This window comes from Prionailurus viverrinus, chromosome B4, assembly GCF_022837055.1.
Source record: "Prionailurus viverrinus isolate Anna chromosome B4, UM_Priviv_1.0, whole genome shotgun sequence".
NCBI lineage: Eukaryota > Metazoa > Chordata > Mammalia > Carnivora > Felidae > Prionailurus > Prionailurus viverrinus.
The window spans coordinates 124,027,844-124,049,992 of record NC_062567.1 but is presented as its reverse complement, the minus strand read 5'-3'; the positions used below and the strand labels follow the sequence as shown (position 1 = coordinate 124,049,992).

Sequence of the window (22,149 nt, the reverse complement as noted above, 5' to 3'; positions counted from 1 at the left end):
ATCTTTTATCAAAATACATCTATGTATACTTGAAAGATATTTTCATGGATGTAGAATTTTAGATTCTGGGTTTTTTCCCCTAGCTTATTGAAAAATAGAATACTGTGTTCTAGTTTTATTGTTGCTATTGAGGACTATTATTGTTGCTTTGAAGGTGATTTGTCATCTACCCCTATCCTTAGGTGCTTTGAGGATTTTTCTCATTGTATTTGAAAAATTATTCTGGGGAATTTTCTGAGGCCCAGGATAAGGGTGCCTTTCTCTAGAAAGAATTTGTATTTCTCAGTGGCATTAGAGTCACTTAAACTTAAGGTTTGAACTTCAGGGACACTTTAAATTTATGGTTTGAAGTTTCTTGGACCACCCTGATGATTTTTATTTGGGCTGTAAATATGCTGTAGGGCTGGTCAGTGCTTACAACTTAATAGAGTCTTTTTTTTTTGTTTGTTTGCTTATTTTTTCCAGTCCTTTTCTACTTGAATGCCAGGATATCCTCTCCACAAGGCATGGTGTGGAAGGAGGATTTTATTTCAGGTTTATTCATTCCCAAAGGAAGTATGTAGCATTTTGAAATCTTGGCTTAATGTTTTGGGTGTCTTCTTTTAGAAGAATCTTTCCTTGATCCTGAGTTTTGACTTTTGTCCCCCTTGTGTCATGAGGTGATCAAAACTGCTGTTCAAATTCTTTGGGATTAGCAAATTCTTTCAGGGCAAAAGGTGATCATGTGTTCTACTTAGCTTTTGGTTTGGTAATTCCTTATTGTCTTGTCTCAACTCTTAGCTGCCTTAAGATGTTTTTAATATATTAACCAATATTTTTATTTGTTTTTATTGGGAACAGGCATATAAATAAGCTAGTGCATTTCTTGAAATTACAACCCACTTACCTTTTTTTGTGTGATTTAAATGTAAGTAGCATCTGTATTTATTTTGCCCTTTTCATTCCTTATGTTGCTTACGTGTGTCTTCTCCCTTTTTGTTGTGATGAATTTAATCAGAGGTGAATTTTTTTCCTTTCCTTTTTTTTTTTAATGTTTTTTTTATTTTTGAGAGAGAGAGAGAGAGAGAGAGAGAGAGTACACATGAGAGAGGGACAGAGGATCTGAAGCAGGCTTTGTGCTGGCAGCAGCAAACCCAATGCAGGGCTCAAACTCGTGAACTGTGAGATCATGACCTGAGCCAAATTTGAACGCTCAACCAACTGAGCTGTCCAGGTGCCCCTGATTAATTTTTCTTAATTGAAATAGCTGACACATAATGTTATATTAGTTTCAGGTGTACAACAGTGATTTGACAAGTCTGTACATTATGCTGTGCTGACCACAAGTGTAGCCACCATCTGTTACCATACAACACTATTACAGTACCATTGACTATATTCCCTATGCTGCACCTTTTATCCCCATGACAGAGGTTGACTAATTTTTTTTAATATAATTTGTTGTCAAGTTAGCTAACATACAATGTATACAGTGTGCTGTTGGTTTTGGGGGTAGATTCCCACTTACATACAATACCCAGTCCTCATCCCAACAAGTGCCTTCCTGAATGCCCATCACCCATTTTCTATTCTTCCCCACCCTGTCATCAACCCTCAGTTTGTTCTCTGAGTCTCTTATGGGTTTGCCTCCCTCTCTGTTTGAAACTGTTTTTTCCCCTTCCCTTCCCCATGGTCTTCTGTTAAGTTTCTCAAGATCCACAAATGAGTGAAAACATATTTGTCTTTTTCTGACTGACTTATTTCACTTAGCATAATAACCCTCCAGTTCTATCCATGTTGTTGCAAATGGCAGGATTTCATTAATTCTCATTGCCAAGTAGTATTCCATTGTATATATATATCACATCTTCTTTATCCATTCATCAGTTGATAGACATTTAGGCTTCTCCCATGATTTGGCTATTGTTAGAGGTTAATTAATTTTACCATCTTTTCAGAGAACTAACTTATGTGGTTATTGATCTTCTCTATTGTAGGTTTTCAATTTCATTAATATTTATTATTTTTATTCTTTTATCTTTTTCTTACTCTGACTTCTTGGGGAACATGCCTAGCCTTTTAATTTGTAGACTTTTTTCTCCTAATGTAAACATTTAGCTGTGTAAATATACCTTTAATTGCTACTATAGTTGTAGCCCACAAGTCTCTTTAATGTATGTTCATTATCATTTAGTTTGAAATATAGTCTAAATATTATTATGGTTTGTTTCATTAGTTCTTGAGTTATTTAGAAGTATTTTTTAATTTATAATATTTATAACACATTTCAAACGTAGAGAATTTGTCTATCTCTTTAGGGTTAATTTTTAGCTTAAAGACATTAGTGTAAGAGAATATGCTCTGTATTGTTTAAATTTCTTGAAGTTTGTTTAGACTTTATTTTTTTATTTTTTACTTCTTATTTATTTTAATGCTTATTTATTTTGGAGAGAGAGAGAGAGAGGGAGCATGAGTAGGGGAGGGGCAGAGAGAGACACACAAAATCTGAAGCAGGCTCCAGGCTCCGAGCTGTCATTACAGAGCTCAACCCAGGTCTCGAACTCGGGAATGGTGAGATCATGAACTAGCCTGAAGTCAGACGCTCAGCTGACTGAGCCACCCAGGCACCTCTGGTCTTTTTTTAAAGTCCCAATATATGGTCAGTTTTTTAAAAATATGTATATTACTTTTCTCTCCTTGTCTATTATAATTATTAGATGGAGGGGTTTTTTTTCTTTTCATTAGGTCATAATTGCTAATGTGTTGTCCATATCTTCTGTAATCATCTTTGGTCTGGTAGTTATCGCAAATATTATCAAAAAATTGTTGAAATGTCCCCAATTTAATCATGAGTCTCTCTTTGAAGTCCTGTCACTTTTTACTTTATACACAGGAAGTTATTAGATGAATGTTCTGGTAAATTGAGGCTTTTAGTTTTTATCATTATGAAATGTGATGGATATAGGTGTAAAATATATATATTGTTAGATAATTATATTTTCTTGGCAAATTGAAGTGTTCATCATTATGGACAGTGCCTTCTTTATACTATTTTTCATTAAAGTCCATTATGTTTGTGTTAATACAGTAGTAGCAGCTTTTTTTGTATCCTTCTGTTTTCAGTTTAGAACCTTTGGTTTTAGATGTCTATGAAAAACAGCATATTTTAGGTTAATATGTCTGACAATTTTTGTTTTTATTTTATTTTATTATTAATTTAAAAACACTTTTTAATTTTTTGTGAGTTTGTTTATTTTGAGAGAGGGGGGGAGAAGGGGCAGAGAGAGAGAGAGAGAGAGAGAGAGAGAGAGAGAGAAAGAGAAAGTCCCAAGTAGGCTCCATGCTGTCAGCACAGAGCCCAATGTGAGGCTCAAACTGATGAACCATGAGATCATGACCTGAGCTAAAATTAAAAATCAGACACTTAATTGACTGAGCCACCCATGTGCCCCCAATTTTTATTTCTTAATTAAAGCTTATTTACATTTGTTGTAATTACCAAGGTATTTGGATTTATATCCACCATCTTATTTTGTGGGGTTTTTTCTGCCCATTTTATCTTCCCTTCTTTAAAATGAATTGTTGTAACTTTTTTCCAATTCTTCCTAACAGCTTTAAATGATACATAATTTTAACTATTCTTTTAGTATTTATCTGAGAAATTACTACAGGCACATTAATCAATATCTAAAGTTAATAACTATGCCCCTTTTTAAATAATACAAGGCCCTTGAAACACCGTTTTAAAGTCCAGTTCATTTCCTGACTTATACTAATTCTATCTCTCTCTTTTTGCTTTTAAAAATATCCAAAATACATTATTCTTTGTTGTCTTATAAGGCTAGTGTTTATTTATCTACATATTTACCACCTCTGTGTCCTTTATTTCTCCTAGCATCTCCAGTCTTTCACTTAGAATCACTTTCTTTTATCACTAATAATATCTTTTTGATCTTACATAGTGAAGGACTGCTAGTGGCACACTCAAGTTTTGTTTGTCTGAAAGTACTTTCTGTCCTTATTTACACTAGGTATAGAATTCTAGGTTGACAGTTATTTTCTTTCTGTGTATTAGAGATACAGTAGAGTCTGCCCATTCCTGCTGTTATCTTATTGAGGTTATTATTATTATTTTTGTTGTTTAATTTTAAATCTTCTCTTTCTCTGATATGTTCTTCAGTTTTTCAATGATGGGTCTAGGTGTGAGTTTTTTCACATTTATTCTTGATTTGTAAGCCTCTGTGAACCTGTGAATTAGTATCTTTTATCAGTTCTGAAAATTTCTCAGCTGTTACTTTTCAAATAGTTCTCTTATCTCATTCTCCTTTCAGAACTGTATTTGTACACTTGTTAGATGTTTTCACTGTATTCTTAACATCTTGTTCATATTTCCCAGTCTATGTTTCTCTATTTCATTTTGTAAAATTTCTTTTTCATGTTTGAAAAAAGATTTTTTACTCCCATTTTTTACTCCCTAAACTTACTATTTTTGGTTCTTGCTTGTTTGTTTGCTTTTTTTTTTCTTAACTTTAAACATGTCAATTTAATTATATTGGCTCTGCTTTCAAAATGTATACAAGCTCAGACCATATCTCATACCTATATATTAATCATCTTGACCAAAGCTACCACATAGAATGTTGCAGTAGTTTCCTTTTAGAATTCCCTGGTTCTTCCTTTCTTCCCTTTTAACCTGTTATGATTCTTCATAATCATAAGTAAGATTAATCCTCTCATTACATCTCAGGGTAAAAGGTGATGTCCATACAATACTTTATAAGATACTGTGTGTACTGGAACTTGATAACTTTTAAATTTAATTTCTTAGCACTTACCTTTCATTTTCTATGCTGTAGTCATACTGGTCTCTTGAGTATTCTTTTAAAGATATTATGCATATTTTTCAACTGGATTGTACATATGCTGTCCCCTCTGCACAGAATGTTTTTCTTCCAGCATGGCTTGCTCCCTCATTTTCCTTCAGGCCTTTACATTAGTGTTCCATTATCACTGAGCATTTACCCCTACAGTCTTATGTAAAATAGCAGTCTCTATTCCTTTATTTTCTAAAATCATTATTCCCTCTTTAATTGTGTTATTCAGCTATTACTGTCTGACTGATTTCTTTATCATCCTGGGAGGAGAGTTTGAATAAAATAGCCTGTTGAAGCACTGAAGTCCAGCATGAAATCAACTGAGTCATTGATTAATTAATGGTATTAGCCTGTATTTTAGAAGCCTGCCACAGGCAAAGGTTAATAATTCTGTAAAGGAAAATATCTGCAGTTTTTTTAATGCATAATGTTTGGCATGTGGTCAAAAGTAACAAGGCATACTAAAAGACAAGAAATGACTGAAATCAAGAAGAAATTAATTAGCAGCAGATGCATAAGAAATCCAGATATTAATCATGTACTTTAAAACAATTATCATTAGAATTTTTAAGAAATTGGATAAAGGAGACTCTTGGAAAAGAGCTGTGCAAGTAGTCAAATAAGAGTATTAGAAATGAAAAAAATACAACAGCTGAAGTTGGTAACTCAATGAATAGGTTGAACAGAGGATTATATGTAGCTGAGAAAAGAATTAGTGAAACTGGAAGATAGTTCAGAAGAAAATAACCACTCTGAAGCAGACACATTAGGTTGGAAAATATACAAGAGTGTGAGAGACATATGGGTAATGGCAAAGAGGTCTAACATATTTGTATTGAAATTCCAGGAGAAGAGGAAAGAAAATCATCCAAGAGTAGCAGATCAAATGTGAAGAATATTCTAAAAGAGATTGGTCAGGCAAAAGAAAAAGTGATCCTAGATAGAAATATAGAAAGATACAAAGAGTGATAGAAACTGTTAGGACATGGATACTGAATGAATAAATGAATACCAGCTGTTCAAAGCAATATCTTTTGTATATGTGTATATGTTAAATGGAGTTACTATATTCTAAGGTCTTGCATCATTAGAGAATCAATAATAATACTAATTTATATTGGACTTTTAAGAAATTAGGATGCATATTTTGATTTCTAGGTAACCTCTAAAAGAAGTTATGACTAACAATCTAAGAATGGAGGAAAATGGCATAATAAAAAATAATTTAAAAGAAGGCAAGAAAGGAAGCATAGAACAAGTTGAACAAATATTAAGAAGGTAAATTTAAACTTATGTATGTCAGTAATTCTATTAATTGTAAACGGACCACATTTTCCAATTAACAAAGATTGTTTGAATTAGAAAATAAAACTAACTATGAGAGTGAGCTATGAAATTTCTGTTTTTGCAAGTCAAACCAGTATGATATTAGCAATTTCATGTGGTTCAACCTAAAATACACTGCTTATAAGAAATACACTTTAAATATGGAGATTAAAATGGACTGAAGTTAAAAAAGCATGGTAAAAGATATGCCCTTGCATACACTAATAGAAAGCTGGTATGGTGTTACTAAGATCAGATAAAGTCGAATTTAAAGCAAGAAGCATTTTTATTAGAAATAAAGAGGGATATTTCATGGTTATTAAAATTGTCAGTCCTCTAGGAAGATATAACAGGTCTAAATTTTATGTGTAAAATGTACTGTCAAAATACAAAAAGCCAAAACTGATAAAACTAAAAAGAGAAATAAACTCATAATCTCAGAGGGAAATATAAATACAGTTCTTTTAGTAACTAATAGAACAAGCAGACCAAAAATCAGAAGTTGTAAAAGATTGGAACAAAACAAAAGATTGGAACTGTGTGATTAACAGCCTTGACTTAATTCACATGGAGCATTTTTTCCAACACCTACAGGATGCACATTCTTTTCAAGTGCACATTGAAATGTAACAAAATTAATTGTATCCTGGGTTATAAACCAAGTCTTGTATTTCAAAACATTGAAATAGCAGAGAATGTGTTTTTAATCACAATGAAATAAGGTAGGAATTAACAAAAACAAAAATAGAAAATCCCCAAGCGCTGATAATTAAGCAATATTCTTACAAATAATTTATGGGCCAAACAGGAAATTAGTGGAAATTTGAAAACATTTTGAACTAATGGCGTAGGACAATGGCAATGGCATGTTAAAATTTGTGGAATACAGCTACAGTGGTGCTTAGATTGGCATTTATGACCCTAAAAGCATATAATTAATAAGAACAAAACTGAAAAATCTTTTATGTCCAAAAAGTTGAAAAAATCCGAGAAAATAAACTGAAATAAAGTGAAAGAAAATAAATATAAACCAAAAAATTGAAACTGAATGCTTTATTTCCACCCCTTGAAACGAGCAGAAGAAAACAAACAACAAAATCCCCAAATCCTCTTCATCCTGTATTCACATCTCAATAAATAGGAATTTCATCCTGGCATGTATTCTGAATTTGGAATCAACTTCTCTCTTTTGTCTATAACTTAAGTTTAATCTGTCAAGTGATCAAATGGGGTTTACCTCAAAAATATATCCGGAATTTTAGTCACTTCTCATCTTCATTGATTACAGTCTGGCCTAAACCATCATCACCTCTTACCTGGATAACTGCTATAATTTCTTAATTGATTCCTTTGTCCCCACTCTACCCAGCTCCTCACACAGTAGTCAAAGTGGCCTTGTAAAACTTTGTCACTCTTCTCATAACTTTTCAAGTCACTTTCCATTTCTCTAAGCATGTAAGACAAAGAAAGCCCTTACAATGGCCAAGGAGTCCCTAAATAATTAGCTTACCTGGTCTTATTTTTTGCCTTCTCCTTGTCCCTTACCTTACTGCAACCACACCGGCCATGTCTGTTTTCCTCAGACTTGCCATTGAATATTTGGGCCTTTGTGCTTGCCTTTCCTTTCCCCAAATATCTACATGGCTTACTGTCTTACTTCAGAACTCTGCTAAGTATTACCTTATTAATGAAATCTTTGTAAATCAGCCCATAAAACAGCAATCCCCATTCCCCATACTTGGCACGCCCTACTTTGTATTTTTCTCTGTAATGTATGCCTGGCACTCACGTATTGTTAAATAAATAAGTGCATGGATGGAACTATTGAAGTGGTTATTACCATAGTGGAGAGGTGGAAATAATATTGATGTGGGAAAGAACTTTCCAAATGTATTTATTTCAAGATATGATGCTCTGACTCATCCATTTTGTTTTGTTTTGTTTTTATGTTGAAATAATTTTAGACTTAGAGTTGCAAAAATAATACAAAAGTTTACTATATAACCTTCACCCGGTATCTGTTAATCTTAACACCTTACATAACCATAGTACAATTAAGAAATTAGTATTGGTACATTACTGTTAACTAAACTATAGACTTTATTTGGATTTCACCACTTTTTCCACTAATGTTTTCTGTCCCAGAGTCCAGTCCAGAATTCCATACTACATTTAGTTGTTCTGTCTCTTTAGTTTCCTTTACCCAGTGACAATTTTTCAGTCTTCATTTATCTTTCATGACCTTGAGACTTAAAAGCAATTGGGCCATCATTTTGTAGAATGTCCCTTAATTTCGAATTCTCTGATGTTTTCTCATGATTAGATTGAGGTTATGTATATTTGAAAAATACCAGAGGTAGTTTGGATTTCTCATATCAGGAGAGACATGGTATCAGTATGTCTTATTTCTGGTGATATTAATCTTGATCATGTAGTTAAGCCAGTGTCTGCCCAATTTCTCCATTGTAAAATTACTTTTTTCTCTGTAATTAATATTTGGGAGGAGGTAACTTTGAAGCTATGTAAATATTCTTTCTCACACTTTCAGGCATTAATTTTAGTATTTATCGATGGATCTAGCCTGAAGCAGTTGTTATGTGATATTCTAATCATGACTTTTCATTCCTTCTGTACTTACTAGTTGGAATTCTTATGTAATGAAGAGTTGTTCCTTCTTCCCCATTTAATTATTCAATAATTTATTTATAAAAGAATGCACTCATGAGTATTTGTTATATACTTTGGGTTATAAGTCTATTACTATCACTATTTATTTTATTGTCCAACTGTGGTACACATCCTATTTTTTCAACATGCACCCATTTGATTTCTTTTTTTTTTTTTATTTTATTTTTAATTTTTTAAAATTTGCATCCAAATTAGTTAGCATATAGTGAAACAATGATTTCAGGAGTAGATTCCTTAATGCCCCTTATCCATTTAGCCCATCCCCCCTCCCACAACCCCTCCAGTAACCCTCAGTTCTCCATATTTATGAATCTCTTCTGTTTTGTCCCCCTCCCTGTATTTGTATTATTTTTGTTTCCCTTCCCTTATGTTAATCTGTTTTTCTCTTAAAGTTATCATATGAGTGAAGTCATATATTTTTGCCTTTCTCTGACTAATTTCACTTAGCATAATACCCTCCAGGTCCATCCACATAGTTGCAAATGGCAAGATTTCATTCTTTTTGATTGCCGAGTAATATTCCATTGTATATATATACCAAATGTTCTTTTTTTTTTTTTTTTAATTTTTATTAAAAAAATTTTTTTTCAACGTTTATTTATTTTTGGGACAGAGAGACAGAGCATGAACGGGGGAGGGGCAGAGAGAGAGGGAGACACAGAATCGGAAACAGGCTCCAGGCTCTGAGCCATCAGCCCAGAGCCTGACGCGGGGCTCAAACTCAGGGACCGCGAGATCGTGACCTGGCTGAAGTCGGACGCTTAACCGACTGCACCACCCAGGCGCCCCCCAAATATTCTTTATCCATTCATCCATTGATGGACATTTGGGCTCTTTCCATACTTTGGCTATTGTTGATAGTGCTGCTATAAACATTGGGGTGCATGTGTCCCTTTGAAACAGCACACCTGTATCCTGTGGATAAATGCCTAATAGTGCAATTGCTGGGTGGTAGAGTAGTTCTATTTTTAGTTTTTTGAGGAACCTCCATACTGTTTTCCAGAGTGGCTGCACCAGCTTGCATTCCCAGCACCCATTTGATTTCTATTGAGTATTTGCCTACTTTCTGGCATCATGAGATGGTGCAGCTCATCTTGTATTTTCCTTGCTCAGCTCTGGAAACAGCCATTGCTCTGTGGAACCCTAGTTCTTTATTGGAGAAGGATGTTTAGAAACGAAGATCTGGGTGCATGTTTCATCTTTGATAGTCTTTTTTCTCTGCTGGCACTTTTTTTTTTCCATAGTCCTCTCACTGTGAAAACCTCTGAAAAACTTGAATTATATCTAGAATGAAATTAGTATTATTAGGAGAAGAGAACATTCTGGTAGGAATATCAGAAAGCCAGTAGTATATGTAGCTCTGTCATTTGCTTTTGTACATGTGTTGAACAGATTTTATTTGGTTCCATCTTAATCCTCTAAAGCCCAGAAGTAGATTTTAAATGTGATTTTTGGCCTATCCTCATGGTGTCACAATGCAGTGTTTTCTAAAAATACACATGAAATAGTAAGAGTCCTAGATTTCAGATACCTTTATGTGATTTGGGGATTTAGGGATGCATAAATTACAGAGCCTTATGCTAGTGTAAGTCAACCTCAGAAGTTCAAAAATATTTCAGGTAAAAACCAATTTAAACTGCTGTCACAAAGTGCTAGGATAGGTACTATAAGACCCAGATCAGTCATATTCTTTGTAAAACTTTAGGGGATATTTCTCAGCCTTATTGCCTTCCTTTTATGTGTCCTTTAACAATAAGGACTTAAATAATACAGTATATTAATTACTATAATAATAAATTTGCATATCTTCTTATTAAACTTGGAGGCTCTGAGGACTAGAATTCTGGACTTATTTTTTGTGTCATATGTAGGTGTCCAAATGTCAGTTGTATAAATGAAAGACTACACTTCAGAATATGTGGTTCTACATTTTATTAGGTTGGTGATAATTAACTCTCAAATATCTCTAAAAAGAGTAAAAGTTAATGTGAATCTAAATTAGTTTCTTTACCAAATAAGAAATGGTAATATACTTTGGGTTCATTTAGTTTTACTTCATACATTTCTCTAAGCATAGAACAAGTTCTGTATATATTTATATAGCATGTGTATAGCTTATAACCCACTTATTAGTAATTAAATGAAACTGACCCTTTTTTGTTACTGAAAATTTAGGATTCTTAAATTTTGGTTGGATTGTTTCTTCCTACCTCCTTCTCTCCCTTATTTTGACCCTCTTACCATCCTATCCCCCACTCCATCTCTCTTTATCTCTTGCTCCTCTGTGCCATCATTCTTCACTTTTTTTGTCCCATATATTATTGGCTTCCATCATGTGTCCTTACTTCTTTACTCCATGTGTCATTGCATCATTATTCCATTTATCTGTCCTTCCTCCCCCTTTCCTTCCATCAGTCAATCTATCCATCCTTCCTTCTAGGAAAATATACATCTGTCCCTTGCTTCTATCTCTCCAGACTTCATTCCATCTTTTTTCTTTTTCCTTTTCTCTTCAGCCTTCTTTCTGCCCTTCTGTCATTCCTTGTGTTCATTCAAAGTGAAGGTCCTTTTTTCCACTGTTTTTCTTTTCCTTTATGTAGTCTTTTGACTACCATTTGTGTGCTGATGACTTCCATTATTATATTTTCAACCCCTACTTCTACCTTGAACTCCAGACTTAGTAATCCCATTTCCTTTGCTATATTATCTCTTAAATTTCTATTCAGATTCCAATTGTTCATATCATTTTCACCATTATTACCACTCTTATCTATGCCACCATCATCTCTTTTCTAGAGAAGTATAGTAGCCTCCTAAGTGGTCTCCTGTTTCTGCCCGTTGCCTGATTACCCATTTCCTACCCAGAAGTCCAGGCGATTATTTTAAAAGTTAAATCACATCGTGTCCCAACCTCTGCTTAAAACTGTTCAAAAGAGGGGCGCCTGGGTGGCGCAGTCAGTTAAGCGTCCGACTTCAGCCAGGTCACGATCTTGCGGTCCGTGAGTTCGAGCCCCGTGTCGGGCTCTGGGCTGATGGCTCAGATCCTGGAGCTTGTTTCCGATTCTGTGTCTCCCTCTCTCTCTGACCCTCCCCCTTCATGCTCTGTCTCAAAAATAAATAAATGTTAAAAAAAAAAAATTAAAAAAAAAAACTGTTCAAAAGATTCCTATCTAATTCAGAGTGCAAGTTAAAGTCTCTATGTGATTTGACATCTAGTGCATCCTTAATACCATTTTCTTATTATTATTTCCCCTCAATGATTAGTCTCCAAGCATATTTTTTGTTCCTCAAACATGAGACCTGATGTGTCTGAGCCTTTACCCTCTATGGATAGTCTCCTTTTTCAAATATCTGTATAGGTCATTTACTCTCTTAAGTGTTTCTCTCTGCACACATGACATCTTTGTTCTTTCATACAAAAAAATAAATTTAATGAATGCAGTGAGCAAAGGAGGCAAAAACTCCACTCTTGTAGAACTTACATCTAGATGGGAATGGGAGACAAGTAATAAATATAAAAGTGATATATATTAGTATGTAAGAGATGGCACATGTTAAAAAGAAAAATATAGCAAGAAAGGGGTTCTGGATTACTAGGGGCAGAAGTGAGGGGAGGTCAATTTTAAATATGATTAGTCAGGGCATCACTTCAGAAGTGACCTTTGAACTCAAAGACCTGAAGAAAGTGAGGAATTGAACCATGTAGATACATGAGGAAAGTGTATTCTAGGTGGTAAGAATAGCCTATGCAAAGGCACTGAGATAGGAGCCTTTCTGTCATATCCATGGGATCCCAAAGGACATCTGTATCTAGAACAAAGGAAAGGAAAGGGGGGGACTAGTAGGAGATGGAGTTAGAAAACGATTGCCCATATTCATCCTGTGGAGCCTAGAAGGTCATTTTAAGGACTTTTTTTTTTTTTCCAATGGGATGGAAGTCATTGCAGTTAGAGGGTTTTTTCATGACTACTTGGTGTTTGAATGAAGACTGGGGGGCTGTGGGGACAAGTATGGAAACTGTGAGATCAGATAGAAGGCCACTGTAATAATCTAGGTCAGAAATGATGGAGGATTGAACCAGAGTGGTAGCGTAAATGTAGTGAAAAGTAGTTATATTCTGGATGTATTTTGGAGGTACATCTGATAAGATTTGCTGAAGCTTTACATGTGGACTATGAAAGAAAATGGAGTCAAGGACAACATGGTACTGCTCACCAATATCCAATTCACCTTACCTGGGCATATGAGACATTTCACTTTATATCTCCCTTTGCTGTTTGGGGAGCCACATAACTAGTTACAGACAATGAATTGTATAAGGACGTGCTTGGCCGAGGCAGGGTAGAGCCCCTATATGCTTCGCTGGTTCTTCTCTTGCTATGAAGGAGGCCTTGTGTTGAAATTATAGGGCCCGCAAGATTAAAAGAACTGGAATGGTAAATAAAGTCACTATTTAGAGGATAGCTGCCTGGAGTTGCAGTGAACTTTTTTTTGGTAAAGCTACTGATTTGAGGGTTGTTTGCTACCCAACATAAGCATATCCTATTCTGACCAATCAGGTGACACTTTGGCCTGAGTAACTTGAAGGATGGAATCATCACTAACTAAAATTGGGAGACTGTGTGAAGTGAGGAGATTTTCTTTTTCCTTTTTTCTCTTTCTTTCTTTCTTTCTTCCTTTCTTTCTTTCTTTCTTTCTTTCTTTTCTTTTCTTTTCTTTTCTTTTCTTTCTTTCAGAGAGAGAGAGAGAGAGTGAGCATGAGCCCAGGGGAAAGAGTTGGGGGGTTGGGGGGAGAGAGAGAGAGAGAGGGAGAGAGAATGAATCTTAAGCAGGCTCCACACTCAGATGGATCCTGCCGTGGGGCTCGATCCCACCACCGTGAGATCAGGAGGTAGACATTCAACCAACTGAGCCACCCAGGCACCCAGGTTTATGGGGATTTTCAAAGGAAGATATTGAATAGGCTGTAGGGTATAAAAAAAGAAAAATCCTGTGACCAATCTATATGAAATCAAACTCTCCTCCACTATCCCTCTACTCTATTTTAGTTTTTCTCCATAGAAGTTGTCACAATTGAAATACAGTACAGTGGTCCAAGAGCTTAGAATCTGGAGCCAGGTAGGCTGAATGTTGTTGTTTTGGTTTTTTTTTTTTTTTTTTTTTTTTTTTTTTTTTTTTTTTAATGTTTATTCTTGAGAGAGAGAGAGAGAGACAGAGAGAGAGAGAGAGAGAGAGAGAGAGACAGAGCATGAGTGGGGGAGGGGCAGAGAGAGAGAGAGAGAGAGAGAGGGAGGAAGGGAGACACAGAATCTGAAGCAGGCTCCAGGCACTGAGCCGTCAGCACAGAGCCTGACGCAGGGCTCGAACCCATGAACCATGAGATCATGACCTGAGCTGAAGTCAGACGCTTAATCAACTGAACCACCCAGGTGCCCCTGAATGGGTTTTAAATCTTAGTTTTGCTACTTTTCTTTTCATGGGTTTTGGGAAAATTACTTAACAGCTCTATGCCTCAATTTCCTTATTTGTAAAAACCTATATCAAAATGTTGTGTATGTGTGCATCTAAGTGCTTAGAGCAACATCTGATAACACACCTTCTGAATGTTTGTAGCTATCATCATCATCATCATCATCATCATCATCATCCTGAAAACTCATGAGACTAGGCACTTAATTTTGTTTTCTTCTGTATCCTAGGGACCACAACAATGTTAGAAGACTTTCAACAAGTTTTTAGATGGATAGATGGATGGATAGATTGCATTAGGTGACTATCACTTTTTGCAGTAATGTCAGTGTGGGAAAGATCTTGACCATTGGCCAAAGTGTAGACCTGTATGACATATGCTAGGTCATAGATTTAGGAAAAAAAAAGAATTTTTTTGGCATTATTAGTCTTCTCTCCAACATATGAAAATTGAAATTTTATTAAGTGAAAACTGAAATTTTATTAACTTTTCCCCAGCTTTATTGAGATATAACTGTGACATAAAACTTATCTTTTTCTGAAGGAGAAAAATTTCAAATAGTACTATTAAGACTACAGAAAAGAATTATACATAGATCTGGGACAGCATGCTTTTGACCACATGTTGGACAGATATTTTGTAGTTGTATGTAAATCCTTTAAAGCCCACAAGTACATCTTACCCTAATTGTGTTCTAACCTGGCAAAGTCTCAATGCAGTGGTTTCTAAAATTAGACAAGGAATAATAAGAGTTCTAAATTATAAATAGCTTTGTGTGATATTTGAGTTCAGAGAGGCATAAGTTACACAGATTGTATTAGTGTAAATTGATTCTAGGAATTAAGTGAGTTAAGCCCTATTATTACTTCAAATAATGTTTCTGTATATTTCTTTTTTTTATATTGATAGTATTGATACTCCTATCATCTGTAAATAATCATGCTTTTGTTTCTCCCCCCGCCCCCAGCCTTATACCTTTTATCTCTTGCTCTTTTACTTCACTAGTTAGGTTTCCTAGCCAGGTTGAATAGAAGCGATGATAGCAGACCTCCTTTTCTTCTTCTCAATCTAAAAGAAGTGCTTCTAACATTTTACTATTAAATATGTTTTCTGTAAGTATTTTTTTGGATGCCCTCATTCACGTTAAGGGTGTTACCTTCTAGTCCCAGTTTACTGAGGGTAAATGGAAATTGAATTTAGTGACTATTCTTTCCACATCTGTTCAATTAGTAATACGATTTTTTTCTTTTATTCTGTGAATGAGGTGAATTGCACTAACCAATTTTTAATATTAAACTAATCACCTGTCTGAAGATAAGCCCAACTTGATTGTGATGTATATTTTTTATATTTTGCTGGATTTGGTTTGCTGATATAATGTGCTTAATATGCTTGTGAGTGAGATTAGTTTATAATTTTCCTTTTGTTTTTTGTTTTGTTTAAATTTTTATTAATGTTTATTCATTTTTGAGAGACAGAGCGCAAGTGTGGTGTGGCAGAGAGAGAGGGAGACAGAATCTGAAGCCGGCTCCAGGCTCTGAGCTATCAGCACAGAGCCCAATGCAGGGCTCAAACTCATGAACCATGAGATCATGACCTGAGCCAAAGTTGGATGCTTAACCGACTGAGCCACCCAGGCGCCCCTGTAATTTTCCTTTTGTACTGTCTTTGTCCAGTTTTGCTGTTAAGGTAAATTTAACCTCATAAAATGAGTCAGAGTATTCCTTTTTTGTCTATCCTTTGTATGAGATTAGACTCCTCTATAAAATTAGAGTTATATATTCCTTGAAAGTTTAGTAAAATTTTTCTGTAAAACTGACTGGCTCTTATGCCTTGCTTGTAAGATTTTTAACCACTGATTCAGTTTTTAGTGGCTATAGAACTATTCATGTTCTGTTTTTGCTTTTGAGTCAGCTTTGGTAAGTTTTAAATTTCTTCTTGAGTCAGTTTTAGTGAGGAATTTATCCATTTCATCTAAGTGTTTAATTTATTGGCATAAATTTGTTCATATTATCTAATTTTCTGTTTAATTCTGGCAGTATCTGAGATTATATCTCCTTCTTTGTTCTTAATATTGCTTATTTTGCCTTCTCCCCTTTTTCCCCTTAATTATCTCTTCAAATAATAAATTTTGGCTTTGTTTTATTATGCATTTGTATTCTGTTCACAAATTATGTTATCATTTCTTTCTATTTCTTTTTTTTTTTAGGATTTATTCTGTTTTGCTAACTCAATTTCAAGTCTTCTAATAAAGCATTTAAGGGTATACATTTTCTTCTAATACCACTTTTTTTGTTTTGCATTCTTCACATTCTAGATATATTTTCTTCATTATCATTCAGCTCTAAGTATTTTCTAAAATCCATTATGATGTTCTTTGTCCCATAAATTGTTTAGAAAAGTGTTTTTTAAATTTCAAGATATAAGAAAGTTACCAATTGTTTTAAATTTAAGTATGGTGTTATAACCTAGTATAAGGCCATTTTTTCATAAATAAGCCATGTACACTTGAATATATATTCTTTCCTTATTAGGTATAGTTGTATTCTGGCTGCTGTATATACTATGTCTTTGGTTTTGTGTGGTTTCAGTAGGATGTGTCTAGATGTAGATCTGCTGTCTCTGTTTCTTAACTCTCCCTCTCTATATCTCTGCCCATTTCTATCTGTTCTTTATTTCTATCTTTATTTCCCCCACCATCTCTGTCCTACTCCACATCTCCTAACCCATGTCCCTCTCTTTCTTATCTCATTTGGGATTTATGACCTGCTTGAATTGGTACTTGTAGCAACTCCACATAATTCTCAGTCATCTTCAGGCCTCTCATTCTGCAACTCACATTAAGTTCTTGTTTCTTTGAGTATTTTGTGATTATTTGATTACGTTTTGATGGAACTTTTTTTGTGTGTGGAAATTGAGGCATGGGTTTGAATCTAGAGAGGATTTGTAATGTCTTTTAACAGTTATTTCAGATCACAACCAATCTGGGACCCCTTTAAATGCAATGATATGCTTGAGGTGTTTAGGGCCACTTAAACTCCATGAATTGGCATTGAGATTATACTTTTGGGGAGGAGGGGAGCATAAGTTTTGTTTTTTTAAAATAAGTTTTAAAAAATAATTTTAGATGTATAGAAAATATACAAAGGTAGTACAGAGTTCCTATGTTTCTGTAACCAGTTCCCCCTAATATTAACATCTTATACACTATCTTATAAGTGCTAACTAAACTCCAGACATTATTCAAATTTCCACTAATTTTTTTTTCTATTCCAGAATCTGTTCCAAGATACTACACAGACTCCTATGTCTCCTTAGTCTATCCTCTGTGACAGTTTCTCAGGTTTTTCTTGTTGTTGTTTTTTTCTTGATGACCTTTATGATTTTTGAGCACTGGTTATGTATTTTGTTAACTGGCCTTCAGTTTAGGTTTGTCTGATGTTTTTCTCATGATTAGACTGGGGTATGGGTTTTGTAAAAAAATTCCACAGTGTTAAAATGTTTTTCTTATCACGTCATGTCAGGATGTACAGGATATCGACCTGATGTGATGTTTACTCTGATTATGTGGTTAAGGTGCTGCTTGCCAGGTTTCTCCACTGTAAAGTTACAGTTTTATCCCTTTCCATTCAGGAATGGGAGATTTTGTTTTCTCTCAACCCAGACTGAGCAGAGATGGTTAAGTTTCCTTGTTGCCCTATGCTGTAACTTGAGCTTTTTGTCTTATTTATTTATTTATTTATTTATGTAGTTATTTATTTTATTTTTATTATTACTATTTTTTTTTAATTTTTTTTTTCAACGTTTATTTATTTTTGGGACAGAGAGAGACAGAGCATGAAGGGGGGAGGGGCAGAGAGAGAGGGAGACACAGAATCAGAAACAGGCTCCAGGCTCTGAGCCATCAGCCCAGAGCCTGACGCGGGGCTCGAACTCCAGGACTGCGAGATCGTGACCTGGCTGAAGTCGGACGCTTAACCGACTGCGCCACCCAGGCGCCCCTATTATTACTATTTTTAATCTATATTTATTTTTGGAAGAGAGACAGAGTGTGAGCAGGGGAGGAGCAGAGAGAGAGGGAGACACCTAATCCGAAGCAGGCTCCAGGCCTTGAGCTGTCAGCACAGAGCCCGACGTGGGCCTTGAACTCATGAACTGTGAGATCTAGACCTGAGACTAAGTTGGATGCTCAACCGACTGAGCCACCCAGGTGCCCCTATGTCTTATTTATATTTGAACTATGGGTGGAGTTTTTTGAAGCCCAGATTTATATTGAGGGTCTGTTATTAGCTTCCTCACTTTGGATGGGCCTTAGGCTTTATCTCCATCCTTCTCAACTTGTATTAGCTTCAGGGTTTCCAGTGCTCTATAGAAATCCTCAAGGTTAAAACTGACCTTAATAACCTACTTAACCTCTTATGACTCCTTACTTTTGGGGCAGGCCAGTGAATTATGCTTAAAACTTTTCTTTTGTTGCTGTTTGTTAGTTTGTTATTAGCTATTTCTGTTAGGGTATCTTAATCCAGTATAGTGTCAGCAGTAAAAGTTGGTAGGTTTCTTTGACATTGATTTGGAATATATTTTGAAGTGTTAATACTGGGTATTAACTAAGATGGGTGGGAGACTCCATCTTAGTATTAGAAAGTGTGGTACTTGTAGTCATTCTACCAGTTGCCCTCTGCCCCACCCCCACATGTACACAATTCCTAAGAATTCGTTGATTTAACTGCCTGATTGTCTTTTCATATTTTATCCTCTGATCAACACCTGTTAATTCCAAACTCTGTTCAAGTGTTTTCTTCCTCATGCCCTCCCATGTTCCCTTTTCCCTGACCCCACAGACAGAGTTAGATTTCTTCTGTGTTGCCATAAAACACCACTAAGAAAGTTATCATGTGGTAAATATATATCAGTGTTGGTTTACATATTATGGTAGATGTTATTACTGTTTACTGTTATTTGGTATTACTTCCTGCAGGAAGTTTATACCTTCAGCCTTCTTGAAGCCTGGCTTGGCCATGTGACCTGCTTTTACCAGTTAAATGTGAACAGAAATGCCTTGGCTGATCTGCAATAGATGTATAGTATGAATGAAAAATGAACGTTAGTTATTTTAAAACACTGAACTTTGTCACCTCAGTGTAAACATATTCTTTCTTAAATGACACGCATGCCTGTCCCCCATATTTAAGGCAAAAACTGTATTCTGGCCATCTTTTTTATGTCCTTAAAGCTGTCAGACTAGTTTTCTTAAAACGTTTTAGCAGTAGTATTATATAGTGGAAAGAACATGGGCTTGGGATCAGATATATTCAAATTAAAATTTTTACTTTATTGCGTAGCTGAGTTACTTTAGAAAATGTCCTTGATGAGTCTCAGATTCATTACTTTTTAAATGAGATAGCTTGTAAAGTTGTTGGAAATATATAATACATGTAAAGTACCTAGTACAAATATTCAGAGAATGTTCTTTTCCTTTCATGTTTTTCATTTCTCCATTGACTTTTAAAAAAAATTTTTTTTTAACGTTTATTTATTTGTGAGACACAGAGAGACAGCATGAACTGGGGAGGGGCAGAGAGAGAGGGAGACACAGAATCGGAAGCAGGCTCCAGGCTCTGAGCCACCAGCCCAGAGCCCGACACGGGGCTCGAACTCACGGACCACGAGATCGTGACCTGAGCTGAAGTCGGACGCTTAACCGACTGAGCCACCCAGGCGCCCCTATCTCCATTGACTATTGACTCAAGTCCTAAAATCCCATTCTGCTAATTAAGGAATCAATCCCATTACGGTTGATACAGTTGATAAGATACCTAGGAATAAACCTAACCAAAGAAGTGAAAGACCTGTACTCTGAAAATAAAAGAAAGTAAAGATGACACAAAGAAATGGAAAGACATTCCATGCTCATGAAGTGGAGGAACAAATATTGTTAAAATGTCTACTACCCAAAGCAATCTACACATTCAATGCAATCCCTATCAAAATACCAACAGCATTTTTCACAGACCTAGAACAATCCTAAAATCTGTATGTAACCAGAAAAGACCCCAAATAACCAAAACAACCTTGAAAAAGAAAAACAAAGCTGGCAGCATCACAATTCCAGACTTCAAGTTATATTACAAAGCTGTAATAATCAAAACAGTATGGTATCAGCATAAAAAGAGACACATAGATCGATGGAGCAGAATAGGAAACCCAGAAATTCATGCAAACTGTATGGTCAATCTTCCAACAAAGCAGGAAGGACTATCCAATGGGAAAAAGACAGTCTTTTCCACAAATGATATTGGGAAAACTGGACAGCAACATGCAAAAGAATAAAACTGGACCACTTTCTTACACCGTACAAAAAAAAAAAAATTCAAAATGGATTAAAGACCTAAATGTGACACCTGAAACCTTAACAGTCCTAAAGGAGAATATAGGGAGTAACCTCTTTGACATTGGCCTTAGCAACTTCTTTCTAGATAGGTCTCCTGAGGCAAGGGAAATAGAAACAAAAATAAACTATTGGGACTGCATAAAAATAAAAAGCTTCTGCACAGCAAAGGAAAAAATCAACAAAACTAAAAGGCAGCCTGTGGAATGGGAGAAGATAATTGCAAATGACATATCTGATAAAGGGTTAATATCCAAAATACATAAAGAACTTATAAAGACATCCCAAAAATGAATAATCTCATTAAAAAATGGCAGAAGATAGGAACCAACATTTTTCCAAAGAAGACGTGCAGATGGCCAACAGACATGAAAAGATGCCCAACTTCAGTGATCAAGGAACTACAAATCAAAACTACAATGAGATATCACCTCATACCTGTCAGGATGTCTAAAATTAAAAACATAAACAACAGGTGTTGGCAAGGATATGGAGAAAAGGGAACCCTTTTGGACTCTTGGTGGGAATGCAAACTGGTGCAACCACTGTGAAAAATAGTATGGAACTTCCTTAAAAAGTTAAAAATAGAACTACTCTATGATCCAGCAATTGCACTACCAGGTATTTATCTGAAGAGTACAAAAATACTAATTTGAAGGGATACATGCACCCTGATGTTTATAGCAACGTTTTGTACAATAGCCAAATTATGCAAACAGCATAAGTGTCCATTGCTGATGAATGGATAAAGAAGAAATGGTACACACACACACACACACACACACACACAGACACACACACACACACACACACACACACACCGATACACAATGGAATATTATTTGTCCATAAAAAGAAGGAAATCTTGCCATTTGTAATGACATGGATGGAGCTAGAGAGTATAATGCTAAGTGAAATAAGTCAGAGAAAGACAAACACCATATGATTTCACTCATACGTGCAATTTAAGAAACAAAACAAATCAGCAAAGGGGAAATTAAGGGATAGAGGCAAACCAAGAAACAGACTCTTAATTATAGAGAACAAACGATGGTTACCATTGGGGAGGTGGGTGAGGAGATGGGTTAAATAGGCGATGGGGATTAAGGAGCGCACTTGTGGTGATGAGCACCAGGTGTTGTATGGAAGTGTTGAATCACTATATTGTATGCTTGGAACTGATGTTACATTATATGTTAAATAACTAGAATTTAAATAAAAACTTGAGGGGCGCCTGGGTGGTTCAGTCAGTTGAGCGTCCGACTTCAGCTCAGGTCATGATCTCGCGGTTTGTGGGTTCGAGCCCCAAGTCGGGCTCTGTGCTGACAGCGCAGAGCCTGGAGCGTGCTTCAGATTCTGTGTCTCCCTCTCTCTCTGCAGCCCCCCCCCCCACACTCTGTTTCTCTCTCCTTCAAAAATAAATA

General features: G+C 35.5%; 1 protein-coding gene across 3 annotated transcripts in view; it reads left to right on the top strand.

Annotated features, from left to right (window-relative positions):
- CRY1 (cryptochrome circadian regulator 1) overlaps nt 1–22,149 on the top strand; it is a 96,578-nt gene that overhangs the window by 33,427 nt on the left and 41,002 nt on the right. The window contains exon 2 of one of the 3 annotated variants that reach the window (XM_047865858.1): nt 6,012–6,131. The exons of the other annotated variants lie outside the window; for them this stretch is intronic. Within the exon in view, the coding sequence (XP_047721814.1) occupies nt 6,031–6,131 (101 nt within the window). The 5' untranslated portion in view covers nt 6,012–6,030. The remainder of the gene's footprint in view (nt 1–6,011; nt 6,132–22,149) is intronic. 3 annotated transcript variants of the gene reach the window in all.